Source organism: Macrotis lagotis, chromosome X (assembly GCF_037893015.1).
Source record: "Macrotis lagotis isolate mMagLag1 chromosome X, bilby.v1.9.chrom.fasta, whole genome shotgun sequence".
Classification (NCBI taxonomy): Eukaryota; Metazoa; Chordata; class Mammalia; order Peramelemorphia; family Peramelidae; genus Macrotis; species Macrotis lagotis.
In genome coordinates, this window is record NC_133666.1 from 538,182,372 (window position 1) to 538,195,605 (window position 13,234).

Below are 13,234 nucleotides of genomic sequence, written 5' to 3' on the forward strand. Positions count from 1 at the left end.
TTGGAGTTTTGTGGGGGAAGGAGTTCCCTCGAAATGCTGCCTTCACGTGGCCACCTTGACTCCACCTCTGTAATTATGGTTTTCTTATTACTTTTTTGGTTTTTTTTTTAATCTATGTATTTTTTATTGTATTGAAGTTCTTTGCGTTTCTTTCATCATGGAAGTCCACCAATATTTTTTCTAAAAAATTCACAACATAGAAGTTATAAAATTCTCTACTTTACATTTGAACTTTTTTTTTACAGACCCATTCACAGGAATTATAAAGAACGTCGCTTTGTATATAGGATGATGAAAACTATGCCAGACTTAGATGCTCAGTTGACGCAGGAAGACTTGAGAACAATTAGTCAAAAGATCACTGCTGAGATCTGGTTGAAAGACACCACAGGTAATGGAATAAAGTAGAGTGAAATGCCTTTCTCAGTTTGAATTTTGTGGCACAATGCTTCAGTATTTCAAATTGCTTAATGTCCAAAGAGCCCCCTACTCTTAATCTTACATTAGGTTTAGTTAAAGGTTTAAGTTAGATAAGGTGATCTCTTCCTACTTTTAGCACTTGTATTTTCCAGTATGCATTTAATGAGCAGTGTATTTCACAACAGTAGTGTCAATTTGTTTAGATAATAGGTAATAGACCTGGGAGCTAGAAAGGTTGTTTGACTAGGTTAAATGTTTAAAGTGCAAGATCTCTTGATGATATTTGTCCTTCGTTCTCAAATAATACCATGACATCAAGTGAGGTGATACATGACAAACAAGTTAAATGGATTTGAGTGAGGGGGAGCTGTGCTTATTTTCTTTTCCAGAGCCATCTGGATTCAGTGGCCATATATGAATCAGGATGACTGGAAATGGCCCTGGATGGAGGCAGTCAGTGTTAAGTGACTTGCCCAAGGTCACACAGCTAGTAAGTGGTAAGTTTCTGAGATCACATTTGAACTCAGGTTTCCCCTGACTTCAGATCTGATGCTCTACTCACTGCACCATCTAGTTGTGCCCCATCTCCTAGAATCCTAATTCAGCCCACTGGATCCCTTTGTCAAGAGCATAGATTAATGACACTGGTTTCTAATTTTTTTATTGAGTGCATAGGAAAAAATCATTCAATTGTACCTTTTTAATACCCACTTAATATAAAAAACATTCATTTTTAGAAAATTTTACCTGTTTTTAAGGGGAGGATGCTGTGACAGCCTCACTCTTTTTCAGAGCCATCTGGATCCAGTGGCCAGATATGAATAAGAATGGGTAGAGAAGGACTTGGATGTGGTAGACCTTGACCTTCTAAAGCTAAGTTTTTTTCAGGTTATAGCTTGTCTGAGGCAAGGCCCATTCAGTAATTAAGCCTAGGTGAGAGAGAGAGATGAAACCAAAGAGGCCAAGAATGAACACTTTTTCTTAGTTCCCCACCAAAAAAAATATTAAACTGGGAAGGTAAGATTCTACAGGTTTCTGATAAAAAAAAAACCCGAACCGAACCAAAAGAAAACCAAAAAACTAAATAAACACAATTGTTATTTACATTTACTCTGAGCCATTCAGAACCCAAATATGACCAAGTGGGCATACACATATACATTTATATTTATCTATTATTATCCTCCTTCCTTAAAAATAGTTCCATGTACATTGTTGGGAGTGGGAGAATACATGGTCCAAATTTGTGAATTCATTTCTATAAAGAAACTCTCAATATAGAACCTTTTCATCAATTTATCTGCAACACGTAATATTTGAATGTTATCTCAGACACTGAAAGTAACAGTGATAATGTTCCTGATGACAGTTAGAATGTGTTGCATGCCCAGTTTCAATCTATGTTTTCCTGCTGCCAAAGTCAGGTAATTTAAGTAATAAATACTTAATAAATATTTGTTGAATTCCCCTATGTCAGTGAATCTTTCCTAATTCTATACTGCTTTAATTGTTTTGCTAGCAATATGCCTTATAAATTATATATCCATATAATCTGGAATGGATTATGATTTCCTTGGTAGCAGAACCTGATTTATGTACTTCTCTATGAATAACATCAAGCATCCTCAGAAATTCCAGTCTCTTTATGATACTAAGAAGCAAATTTCTTTTTGAGCACCTCAGGTCAGTCTTGAGGTATACTTGCACTATGTCAGAATGGCTACTTAAAAGAAAAAATAGACGAATATTTTGCCTATACCTAGAAGAAAGAGTTACTGAACTCCAAAAGGTAGGAAAAGAGGAGAAGAAAATAACTTATGTTAAATAAGTTATATAAAACTTCTAGCAAAACTCTTAATCTTTTTATTTAAAACAAACATTTTAAAAAGGGAATTTAAATAAAAAAAATATAATGATCATTCAAGGATAGGAGGGGGCCTACTCCTACTGAAGGATGCATCCCCAAAAAGGAAATAAAAATGAGACTATTTTTCATTTAGGTTATTTGGGTTATTTTTCTTTTAATTATTTTTATTAAAATATTATACTTTCAATTTCTCTGTTCTATTTTTCTATTATTTGATAAATTCTTATGCATTTCAGAGCACCCTTTTTAGAAATATTATATCTCTTCAGATATTCTAAATTCTTTTATGATGCTGAAAGAATTTATTTGTAGTAAACAAAGATTTTTCATTTCCCAGGGCCTAAATATATTATATTTAAATCAACTTAAATCTCAACATAATTTTCCAATTTTCATGAACTTTAATTTATATCTAATTGGAGAAAATCAACATTTTTACTTCAGGACAATAATTTATTTTTTTTAAATTTTATTTGATTTTATTTATACAAGTATTTTATCATAAGAAAATAATAATAATAATAAAAACCCCCAAACACTGGGTGGGTTGGACCAAAATGATCACAATAAATAATCATTCCAAGTCTTATTATTCTGTTCAGTTATTTCAGAAAGATATTAGTCATCTACCTGTATACCTTCCCTCCTCTTTTAAGGAAATCTCTACAAACTTTTTAACATTTCAAATTTCCAGTCCCCAATTTGGGAATGAAACTTCTTGGATGTTTTGATAAGTCATTTCAATTTCTGATTCTGACCACAAGCTGAATTGTTACTTAGTTATTACAGGAAGGCAAGCCAAAGGTCTAGCTCTCCTAGTTGGATATTAAGGTTATCTACCAACAGATGATTCACATATCTGATTGCTTGGACAACATAAATTTCATTGGCAGGAATATTTCTCAATATAAACTTAGATTATTCCAATTTTGTTTCTGAAGATATTTTAGTTGGAAGATATAAGGGAAGTCATATCTTAGGAAAACTTAAGAAAAGGTTCTCATAGTTTGACCTAAGGAATGTTCTCCTTTTTCCAGATTGCTAACATTTGTTTCATTTGATCAATGGTGATTGTGAGTTCATCTTTTTCTTTGTTAAAAGGCTTCCTATTTTTCTAGGAAATGAGCTCTTTCCTCTTCATCTATCTTCAATTTAGCTTTCAATACCTGTAACTCCTCCATTCTCTTTGTAGCTATCTGGTTAAAATGCTTCAGTTGATCTTTCAGTTTTTTGAAGACCACTGAAAACTCCATTTCCCCATTCATTGTTTCTTTCCTATTTCCCAGGATCTGTTTGCCTGGGTCAATACTGCCATTATCCAAAACTGAGATTTCTCCAGCAATTCCACCCTTTGAGTCAACACCTTCACCTCTTCCTGACTTTCAGTTAGCTTTATGTGCAACTGCTTGTTAACTGCCTCTAACAGTTGGTTCTTTGATTTCTTCCTCAGTTCTTTGTTGACTTAAAAGGTTTGTAGTTCTTTTTAATGTTCTTCATATCAGGATCCTTAGTCTTCATCTGCCTCTACTTGGTAGTTTTGTACAATTCATTCTCTGGGCCTGTTGAGTTGAGGGCCTTGTTTAGTTCTACTTCTTTGGATCTCTGGGGTATCTGACTCTTAGAAGCAGCCGGAGAATGTGTCTCTGGCTGACTGCTGTCCAAAAGCCACCAAGGGGGCCAAGCCTGGAGCGCAGACTGGGCAGTGCTGGCTCTTGAAGAGGGGCCGGAATGGACCCCTGGATGCTCAACTCGGAGTCTGGATCCTCGGCTCCCAGTCTGAATGCACTCTCCATCATCGCCCAGACTGTCTCCAATAATTTACTTTTAATATTAGAAATAAACTGAAAAAAAAAGATTTTACTTTTTTGATTGGCAGAAGTTTGATATAATTTAGGCTTCCAGGAACATGTATAGTTTTATTTACCAACTAAACATAAATCTTTACTTTCCCAAAGACGGATGACACTTCCAGTTTACTACTTTTCTTCATTAGTTTCTACAGATTCCCACTGGGAACAGGATCCTGACTTCATGTCTATTTCAGCAATGTAACAAAAAAAACGGACATCTAGAGAAGGGACCTGGGATGCTGTGTAGACCAAATCATTTCTGAATTCAAATCCCTTGTCAGCATTCTGTCTTCCAATATTTGCTTTAAGACCAATAAGACTGGAAAGTCTCATCTTAGTCCTGGATGATCATATGATTTTTTTTAGGTTTTTTTTTTTTGCTAGGTAATTATTAAGTGTCTGAGATCAGGTCCTCCTGACTCCAGGGCTGGTGCTCTATCCACTATGCCACCTAGCTGCCCTGATCATAAGATTTCATAGAAATTTTTCTAACATTCTATTTTCTTTTTCTGCTTTCCTTCTTTTTTGAGGTTAGTAACACTTTATTCTAAGCATAGGCAAAAAACATTTGTCCACTGTTCCTTTTCAGTAACCACTCATATGCCCATAAGTAATCCAAATATATCTTTTGGGACTGAATTGCTAATTAAATTTGTTTCTCAATGCCATCAGACCTTCTTCAGAAAGGAAGTTTGCTTCTTATTAACATTTTAGTAAAGTGAATAGTGTAAGAATCTTAAACTTCTTCCAAAGTTTCTATTTTAAAAGTTCACATTTCAGAGAAAGAATGGATTCCCTCTCTAGTCATGAAGATATCCTGAGTAGTGACCAAACCTATCCTAAGTGTCTGGTAGAATTTTTGATAATATTCTAGATGTTGTCCATGGAGGAGTGCATACCCCAATTCTTGTACCAAAGATATAATCCAGTATAGACATGAACACACATCTACTGTAAATACAACTAACAAAGTAAAAACAGCATTAACCCAGTGTATAGTGTGTTAGAGGTTTTCCTGTTAGCCCTCTATTGAACATCTAGAATGAGGTCCCCACTCTCAAGACATTTCAATTTAAGAAATATTTATTAAGTACCTACCACATGCAAGTCAGTGAGTTAGACATTGGGGATACCAAAATGTAAACAGAAAATTAATGTCAACAAGAAGCATATATGATAAATGAAAAGCCTCTTGAGACAGAATTTCTGGATAGTTAATAATTTAACAATTAGACTAATAATAAATTGATAGTCACTGGTTTCTCTTGGAAAAGCAAAGACAAAAAATATTGGAAAACCTGAAAGGCTTAAATATTTTTTGAAAGAAAAAATGCCTCTGACAAGTGGAAATAAGCCCTTATTGGTGAACATTTAATGAGGAAATTGGCTAGAAGTCTTCAGCTTCTCCTGCTGAAGTTGTAGCTTGATCATGCGACTCTGCTGCCTCCCTGATTTTTGTTACTCCAGCACTCCAGCTGCTTTAGTTGATTTTCTCCTTCATGAGTTAGGTCACCCTAAATTCTAATGGAGGGGTACAAGTATAGAATTCTACTCCTTAGGAAGAACTGACTGGATTTTGTTTACACTTTAAATATAGGTTAGATCTCCAAGTTGGCTGGGGTCAGGCATGGAAGAGCATATCCCCTTAGGTCTAGAACAATCTCACCAGGCAGTGATGTTTTTCAGGCACTAACTATTTACATAAGGAAATATCAAAAGAAAAACCTGGATCTTAATTTAATAATTGATTATTTACATAATAGCAAAATAATTTATTTCAATTGCATATAGTAAAGATTTTATTTCTTTAAGTACACTTTTAAGCCATACTAAACTTTTACAATACTAAATTACCAAGGAAACATTACTTTTTGATGCATATCATCAGAGAACCATCACAAAGAGGATGTATAATGTTAAGTGTCATTCTTTTTGTGATGGATAACCCAAAGTGTCATTGCTCAGATGATGGATAATAGAAACCAACCACAGCTTTCATGATCTATTCTAGTGTTGAAACAGCTCTACTGTAAAAATACATGATTAGAGTAAGTCTCCCTCTGTTATCTGTCAACAGGCTAGTAGTTCTGAGTGTTATATATATTTCCACTATGGTGCTGGCCTGACAAAATATAATGTAAATTTTAATCTTTTAACTGCTATAGAAATTTGTATCTATTTTAGGAAGTGGCAAAAATGAGAGGATTACAAAAAGTTCTTTATAAAGATAAAGGGAAATATCTATGGAATGGCATTATGGAATGCCAATCCTTTTTTTTTAGGTCTAAGATAGGAGAAATTCATTTTTCTAAGTACATATATGTTTAAACAATTTATCCTTTCTCAATAATATCCATTCATTCTATAAACATTCACTATATGCCCATTATTTGAAAGAAAGAATATATATCAAATAAATAAGCATATATCAAATACATGATATATGCATATATATATATATATAGTGATATATGAAAAGTTTGAGAGACAGTTTCAGGGTAATTTATCATGTTGTCAATTATGGTTAGCTATTAATTTATTAGGAGGATGGTCACTTGGTTTTCTTTCACAAATGAAATGACCTGTCATGGAGGTCTCTTGATATTTATATACCCTTGGAAGACACAAATTTCCCAATAGTTGGGAATAAACTCTGATTGGTTAAGAGTAAATGAGAGAATAAATATTATAATGACAGATAGACCTATTGTAAAGAGGTGCTGGTTATACAACTTAAATCATATCAATTAAGGACAAAGGAAGACTATTGAAAATTGTAAATATCTTTTGAAAGGAAATGTCCCGATAAGTGAAAATCAACCCTTATTGGTGGACATTAAACGATCCTTTCCATGATAAGAACTAGATTCATCTCTGATTCTACATTCCCATTAATACTAGGCAGAACTCCCTTTGTTCTCCAGAGTTGACAATCTTTGAATCTTTTTGAGTGGCAAGTGCTTCTCTGATTTTTCTTAGAAATGTGGTCAGTATGAATGTATTAAATCAAAATCACTGCATCCAACAGGATAGATTTTCTGCCTGCCAAGTTTGACTGTGAATTAATTGGGCATCATGAAGAACAATACATAGATAAGCATATCAAAGGGTACTGCTTTTGACTTATGGAATTTACAAATGGAAATAAAATCACAGTATCTCTTTTGTCATCCTTGTAACCACTTTCAAACTGAAATTATCTACAATTGTATGAATTTACTTTGGATCCAACAGTTAGGGAAGTAATTGTTTAATTTTTTGCTCATTGTTCCTAATTCTTCCTACTCTAGGAATGAGCAAAGAGGGTCCATCCCAAGAAATATTGTACCCAACTCTTATTTTTTTCTTTTCCTTTTTCAGATAATTGGTGACTTGCCTAGGGTCACATGGCTAGTATTTAAGACTGTTTGAATTCAGTCCCTCCTGACTTCTAGGCCAGTGCTCTATCTATTGATAAACCCATCAACCCTTCTTGTTTTATCTTTCCAGAAGAATCATAATATACAGTCATTCATAATATACAACCATACATTGAGGGGCTCAGTCACTTGAGGCATTACTCAACTCTTCTTTGAAACATTAAAAAACTAGACTTATTTAAAGATAGTCCCTAAGGCTTCCCCCCACCACTCCCAACTACTTTCCTCTGGTACATTTCTGCCATTCCTGCCTTGATATTCACCTCATGAACCATGTCCTGCCCCTCACCCCCCCAAAAAGACTCATTAATGAGGTAAATAGTAGTTCTTAAACTGGGGTCTATAAACTTAAAACAATATTTCAATATGATTATTTTTCTCTCTATTCCTATATATTATAGAGGTCACTTAAGTCACCAAAAAGGACTAATCTTTCTCTTTAGATCCTTCTCATCTGGGCCCTCTCTTTATTTTCTTAGTTTTGACTGTCTTTGGTTTTATGGGTGGGGTTCAAACAAAACAGAGTTTTCAGATAGAGTATGTATATTTAATTTATATTATACTTCAACACATTCATATATAAGCTTGATTTTTTTATTTTTTCATCTACTGCCCTATAATATGTCTTAGTAATATGATATCTCAAAAATAAAGTCCAGAGTCATGGAATCTGTGGTATAATAGAAAGAGCACTAGATGTAAGGAGTGAGAAAATCTAGGTTTTGGACCTGGTTATACCTCCAAATAGCTTGGTGAAATCATTGGAATAGAAAATATGCCCTGAATTACCACTAAAAGGTCTTATTATGTAATTTTGCTATCTCTTATACTTTTTTCCCCTTAAGGATAGGATTTCTCTCACATCACATTGAACTTAGATCAATGTATACCATGGAAACAATGTTAAGACTAATAAACTGCCTTTTGCGGGGGGCGGGGAAGCATGATTAGGGGAAAATTGAAAAATTCAAAATAAGTAATTTATAATTGTTGTGTACATTATGTTGTAATATAGTCTGTAATTCATTTATGCTTATATGTAGTAAGTTTTTCTTTTTTAACTTAAAAGTTAAAATCTAGAAGCTTGTTTATTCAGTGCAAAGTTTCAAAGTATACAATTATTTCAAACATTTAATCATTTAAATGGAATATCACTTCTGAAATACATTATTCAAGATTTCATATTAGGACACTGTAGTGAGTAAGCTAAAGGTAGGGATAAGAAACAATTTTAGAATTATAAAGGTGGGAAAGAGTATCCTTAAAAATAATCCATTTCAATTCCCAAAGTTTACATATAAGAATGCTAAGTGCTAGGGGTTTTGTTTAATTTTCTCAAGATCACAAATAATAGCAGAGCCACATCCAATTCTCTTTGCTCTATGGATATTTCTTTTAAATTAAAAACAAAAACAACAAAAACAATAACTCAAAACTAGAAGCTTTAGATATTTTATCTTCCTTTGAAATGGAAAAAAAAGCTGCATTGTTATTCAGAGGTAGAAGCTCACAATTGGAAGGGACCTCAAAGACCATATAGTCCAAGTGATCCTAGATTGAGAATCCTCTTTATAATACAGCTACCACTGCTCAACTACCTTCCTTAGTTTGAGTCTCTGTGACTCTATCAAACTTATATTTATTTCCACAGTTTTAAATTATTTTTCCTGGCATTGGTTGTCTCATACACCATAATGCCAATTCACATTTGTAAAGCAATAGAAAGTTGGCAAATTATTCTTTCTTACAATAATCTTGTGAATTAACTAGTGAAATAATTATTTCCATTATGTAGATAGAGTAGCTTGTCCATGTACACACAGTTTATGAGTTTTAGAGCTAGACTTTAATCTTATTCTTTGATTTGAAAAGCTGGCATTCTTCTCAACCACTGGAAATCAACAGTGTTCTTGCCCTCAAGGAGTTTATAATCTGGGATTAAATTAAGAAATGCTCATTCCTCTAATGTGAGTTAGAGTATGAAACTGTGAACACGTACAAAGAAGACAGAGAGGTTGATGAGATTTGTAGAAAGAAAGATCACATTACTAACTTGCATTGGGAAGATTGGGAAAGACTTTGCATAGGAAGTAGGATCTGGACTGGAAAAAAAGGTACTATAGTGGAGTAATTCTGTTGTAAGGATCAAAGATAGGTTGTACAGATTTGCAGACAGTAGGATAAACTCAGCTTACAGATAGTGGTTCAGTTTGACAAAACACTTCCAATATTAGTTATTATTACCCTTCAAATTAAACTAAGCAAGAGAGACTAGTACCTTTTAAGAGTTTAGTACATACTTTAGCAGTCTATCTAGTTTTTTAGTTTCTAGACAATTTTTGTGAGATTAAATTATTGAGAATTATTACTCTTAGATTTCATTAAAATCTCAAATTGACAATACCATGATTCCCAAAATTCTTGATCATTTGCCAATAAGTTCATTTTGTTTCTGCAAATAGTTATGTTTGATCCTTTTCAGAAAATGTCAATAAAACTGTAGCTGCTTATTTGTGCTATTGATGCTTTTATGGATTTCAGTGATTTTTGTGTGCCTACTTTAAAGAGAGTCATTGATATTGTATAGCATGCAACCAATGTATTAAAATAAAAAACAAATCATAGATGGCATCTTCATTCTTAAGTGGGAAATTAAAGTTAATATTAAATTTCTTTTTCTTTCAGTAATTGCAAATGATAGTTTTTATATTATACTGAAAGGCTGCGTCCGACCATGTTCCAAAATATACAAAAAAATGATTGAATTTGTGTCTGCAAAGTTTTCCAATGTGCCTTACCGAGAACATTTATCTGAAGAAGAACTTAGTCAGGAAGTTCCAGTTGGAGATTATTATTCTCTTCTGAATCGACAGTATCCAATAGTAAGTACTTCATTCATTTCTTTCTTAGGAAATAATTTAAACTTGTCCTGTTACATAACACCACATTTCTATGACTAGGTAATGATAATTTTCAGAGAACTTTTTACAACTCTTCCCTTTTAAACTGCAGGTTCTATAATGATGACATAATTAAAAATTTAGTGAAGGAAACTAATTAGAAGGTTATTGCAGAGGTCCATATAAGAAGAGATGAGGGTTAACTAGAATTGAGCTATGTGAACAGACTGAAGAAGATATATTGGGGGGGAGGGGCAGAGCAGCCAGGTAGAATAGTGGATTAGAGCACTGACCCTGGAGTCAAGAAGACTGGACATTGGACACTTATTAGTTATATGACCCTGGGGCAAGTCACATAACTCCAGTTTCCTTACCACTACCCACAAAAAGGAAAGAGATGTAGAAGGAATATATTGTAAAACAATGTAATTTGGCAAATAATGGGATATGGAGGGCAAGTAAGAATAAGATGTTGAAGATGTCCTAGAGATTGTGAATCCGGGTAAATTATCAAATACCCAAGGTTGTGCTTCCAAAAGTTAGGGAAGTTATAAATCAACAACATCAAAAAGAAGACATAACCAACAGAGTTATTCAGAATTTCTTTGAAGGACTCTAGTGAGGGGAAATCAATTGCCTCCTGTGCCAACTCATGCCATAATAATGCTTTTTTTAAAGAAAGTTTTGTCTTTTTAATGAGGTTAGCCTCTCTATCAACGGCTCTTCATTGATACTTGTTGAATATCTAAGAAAATTGTTTAAAAAGCTGGATATTTGTTTGGTACTTAGGGGAGATATTATGACTAAAGATAAAGATTTTGGAAACCATTATTAGCATAGAGATGACAGTTGAACCTTATGGAAATGAAACCCTTAGGCAGAGAATATGCTTTTTTTGAGTTAAGGGCAAGAATGCTTTTTAGAATAACAATTTCTATGGTGACATCTCAGGACAGCATAGCAAAATATAACAAATGGAGTATTTTTGACACACTTTTAAAATTGATTTCTATGATAACTGACTAAATAAAATGTCACTAACTCCCATATTAAAATAGTTGTAACTTGTAATAATTTTATATTTGTGTCCAAAATGATTATATCTTTGCTTCACTAGCAGTGAATTTTTTCTTATTTATGTACTTATTTATTTTCCAATTACATGCAAAGAGAGTTTCAACATTCATCCTTTTATAAGCTTTTGAGTTCCAATTTTAACATCCACCCTCCCTTCCCACCCCTTTTCACATGGTAGCAAAAAATCTGATAAGGGATGTACATGTAAAATCGCATTTAACATTTTTCTACATTAGTTAAGCTGTGAAAGAAGAACTAGAACTAAGGGGTGGGTGGGGGAAGACAATAGAAAGAAAAAATATAAAAGTTTTTTTCTTAAAGTTAAGCATTCAGAATTCATAGATTTTTAGCTTTGTTTTATTTTTCACTAAATGTGTGTCATATTTGCCTTAACAGGTCTTTTCAGATTGTTCTTGATCACTGAACTACTGAGAGAAGTTGAGTCTATCTCAGTTGATCATTATACAATATTGCTGTTAGTTTGTACAATGTTCTCTTGAATCTGCTTACTTCACCTAGTTTTAATTCATGCAGGTTTCCATGCTTTTCTGTAGTTAGACTGCTCATAATTTTTTACAGAACAATAGTATTCCATAACATTTATATACTATAGTCTGTTCAGTCATTCCCCAGTTGATGGATATCTCCTCAATTTCCAAATCATTGCCACTACAGAAAGATCTGCTCTCTCTCTCCTCTCTCTCTCTCTCTCTCTCTCTCTCTCTCTCTCTCTCTGTATATATATATATATGTATATATATATACATATATATATATGTATATATATATACATATATATGTATATATACACATATATATGTTTACAGATAGGGTCGTTTCCCTCTTGCTTATGATCTCTTAGATATAGGCCTAGTAGAGGTATTACTGTGTCAAAATGTATGTACAATTTTAGAGCCTTTGGGCATAATTCCAAATTGTTCTTCAGACTGGTTGGATTAGTTCATAACCCCACCAGCAGTGTATTAATGTTCCAGGTTTCCCATATCCTCTTCAACATTGATCAATTTCCTTTTTTGTCATTTTGACCAATCTGATAGGTATGAGATTATATCCCAGAGTTGTTTAATTTGTATTTCTCTGCTCAATAATGACAAATCTTCCTGTTCATATCCTTTGAACACTTATCACTTGAATTACTTATATTCTTATAAATTTGACTCAGTTCTCTCTAATTAGAAATCATTTTCTATTTTTCTGTATTCCTTCTAATCTTGGTATCATTGCTTTTATTTTTTAATTTAATGGAGTGAAAATTTATCCATTTTGCAGTTCATTACATTCTCTGTCTGTTCTGTGGTCAAAAACTTCCCCCCCCCCCCATTCCATAGATATATTTTCGTAATTAACTTATGGTATCAACCTATATTTCCAAATTCTATACCTATATCATCCTTATCTTGGTACAGGGTATATCTATGCCTAGGTTTTGATATATTCTTGTCCATTTACCCAGAAATTTTTGTTAAATAATGAGTTCTTATCCTAGAAGCTAGTCTTTGGGTCTATCAAATAGTATGTTACTTCAGTCATTTACTACTATATTTTGTGCCTAATCTATTCCACTGATGCCACTCTATTTTTTATTCAGTACCAGACTTTTAATGATTGTTGCACTGTAAAAGATCTGGTACAGCTAGTCCACCTTCCTTTGCAATTTTTTCATCAATTCCCTCGATATTC

General features: G+C 33.2%; 1 protein-coding gene and 1 pseudogene across 1 annotated transcript in view; one reads left to right on the plus strand and one right to left on the minus strand.

Moving 5' to 3' along the window:
- Positions 1-13,234, plus strand: part of CNBD1 (cyclic nucleotide binding domain containing 1) — a 568,311-nt gene that overhangs the window by 251,005 nt on the left and 304,072 nt on the right. Inside the window, exons 2-3 of the mRNA XM_074206508.1 lie at positions 246-391; positions 10,242-10,438. Coding sequence (XP_074062609.1) covers positions 246-391; positions 10,242-10,438 — 343 coding nt within the window. The remainder of the gene's footprint in view (positions 1-245; positions 392-10,241; positions 10,439-13,234) is intronic.
- LOC141496877 (small kinetochore-associated protein pseudogene) lies at positions 3,300-4,080 on the minus strand (annotated as a pseudogene).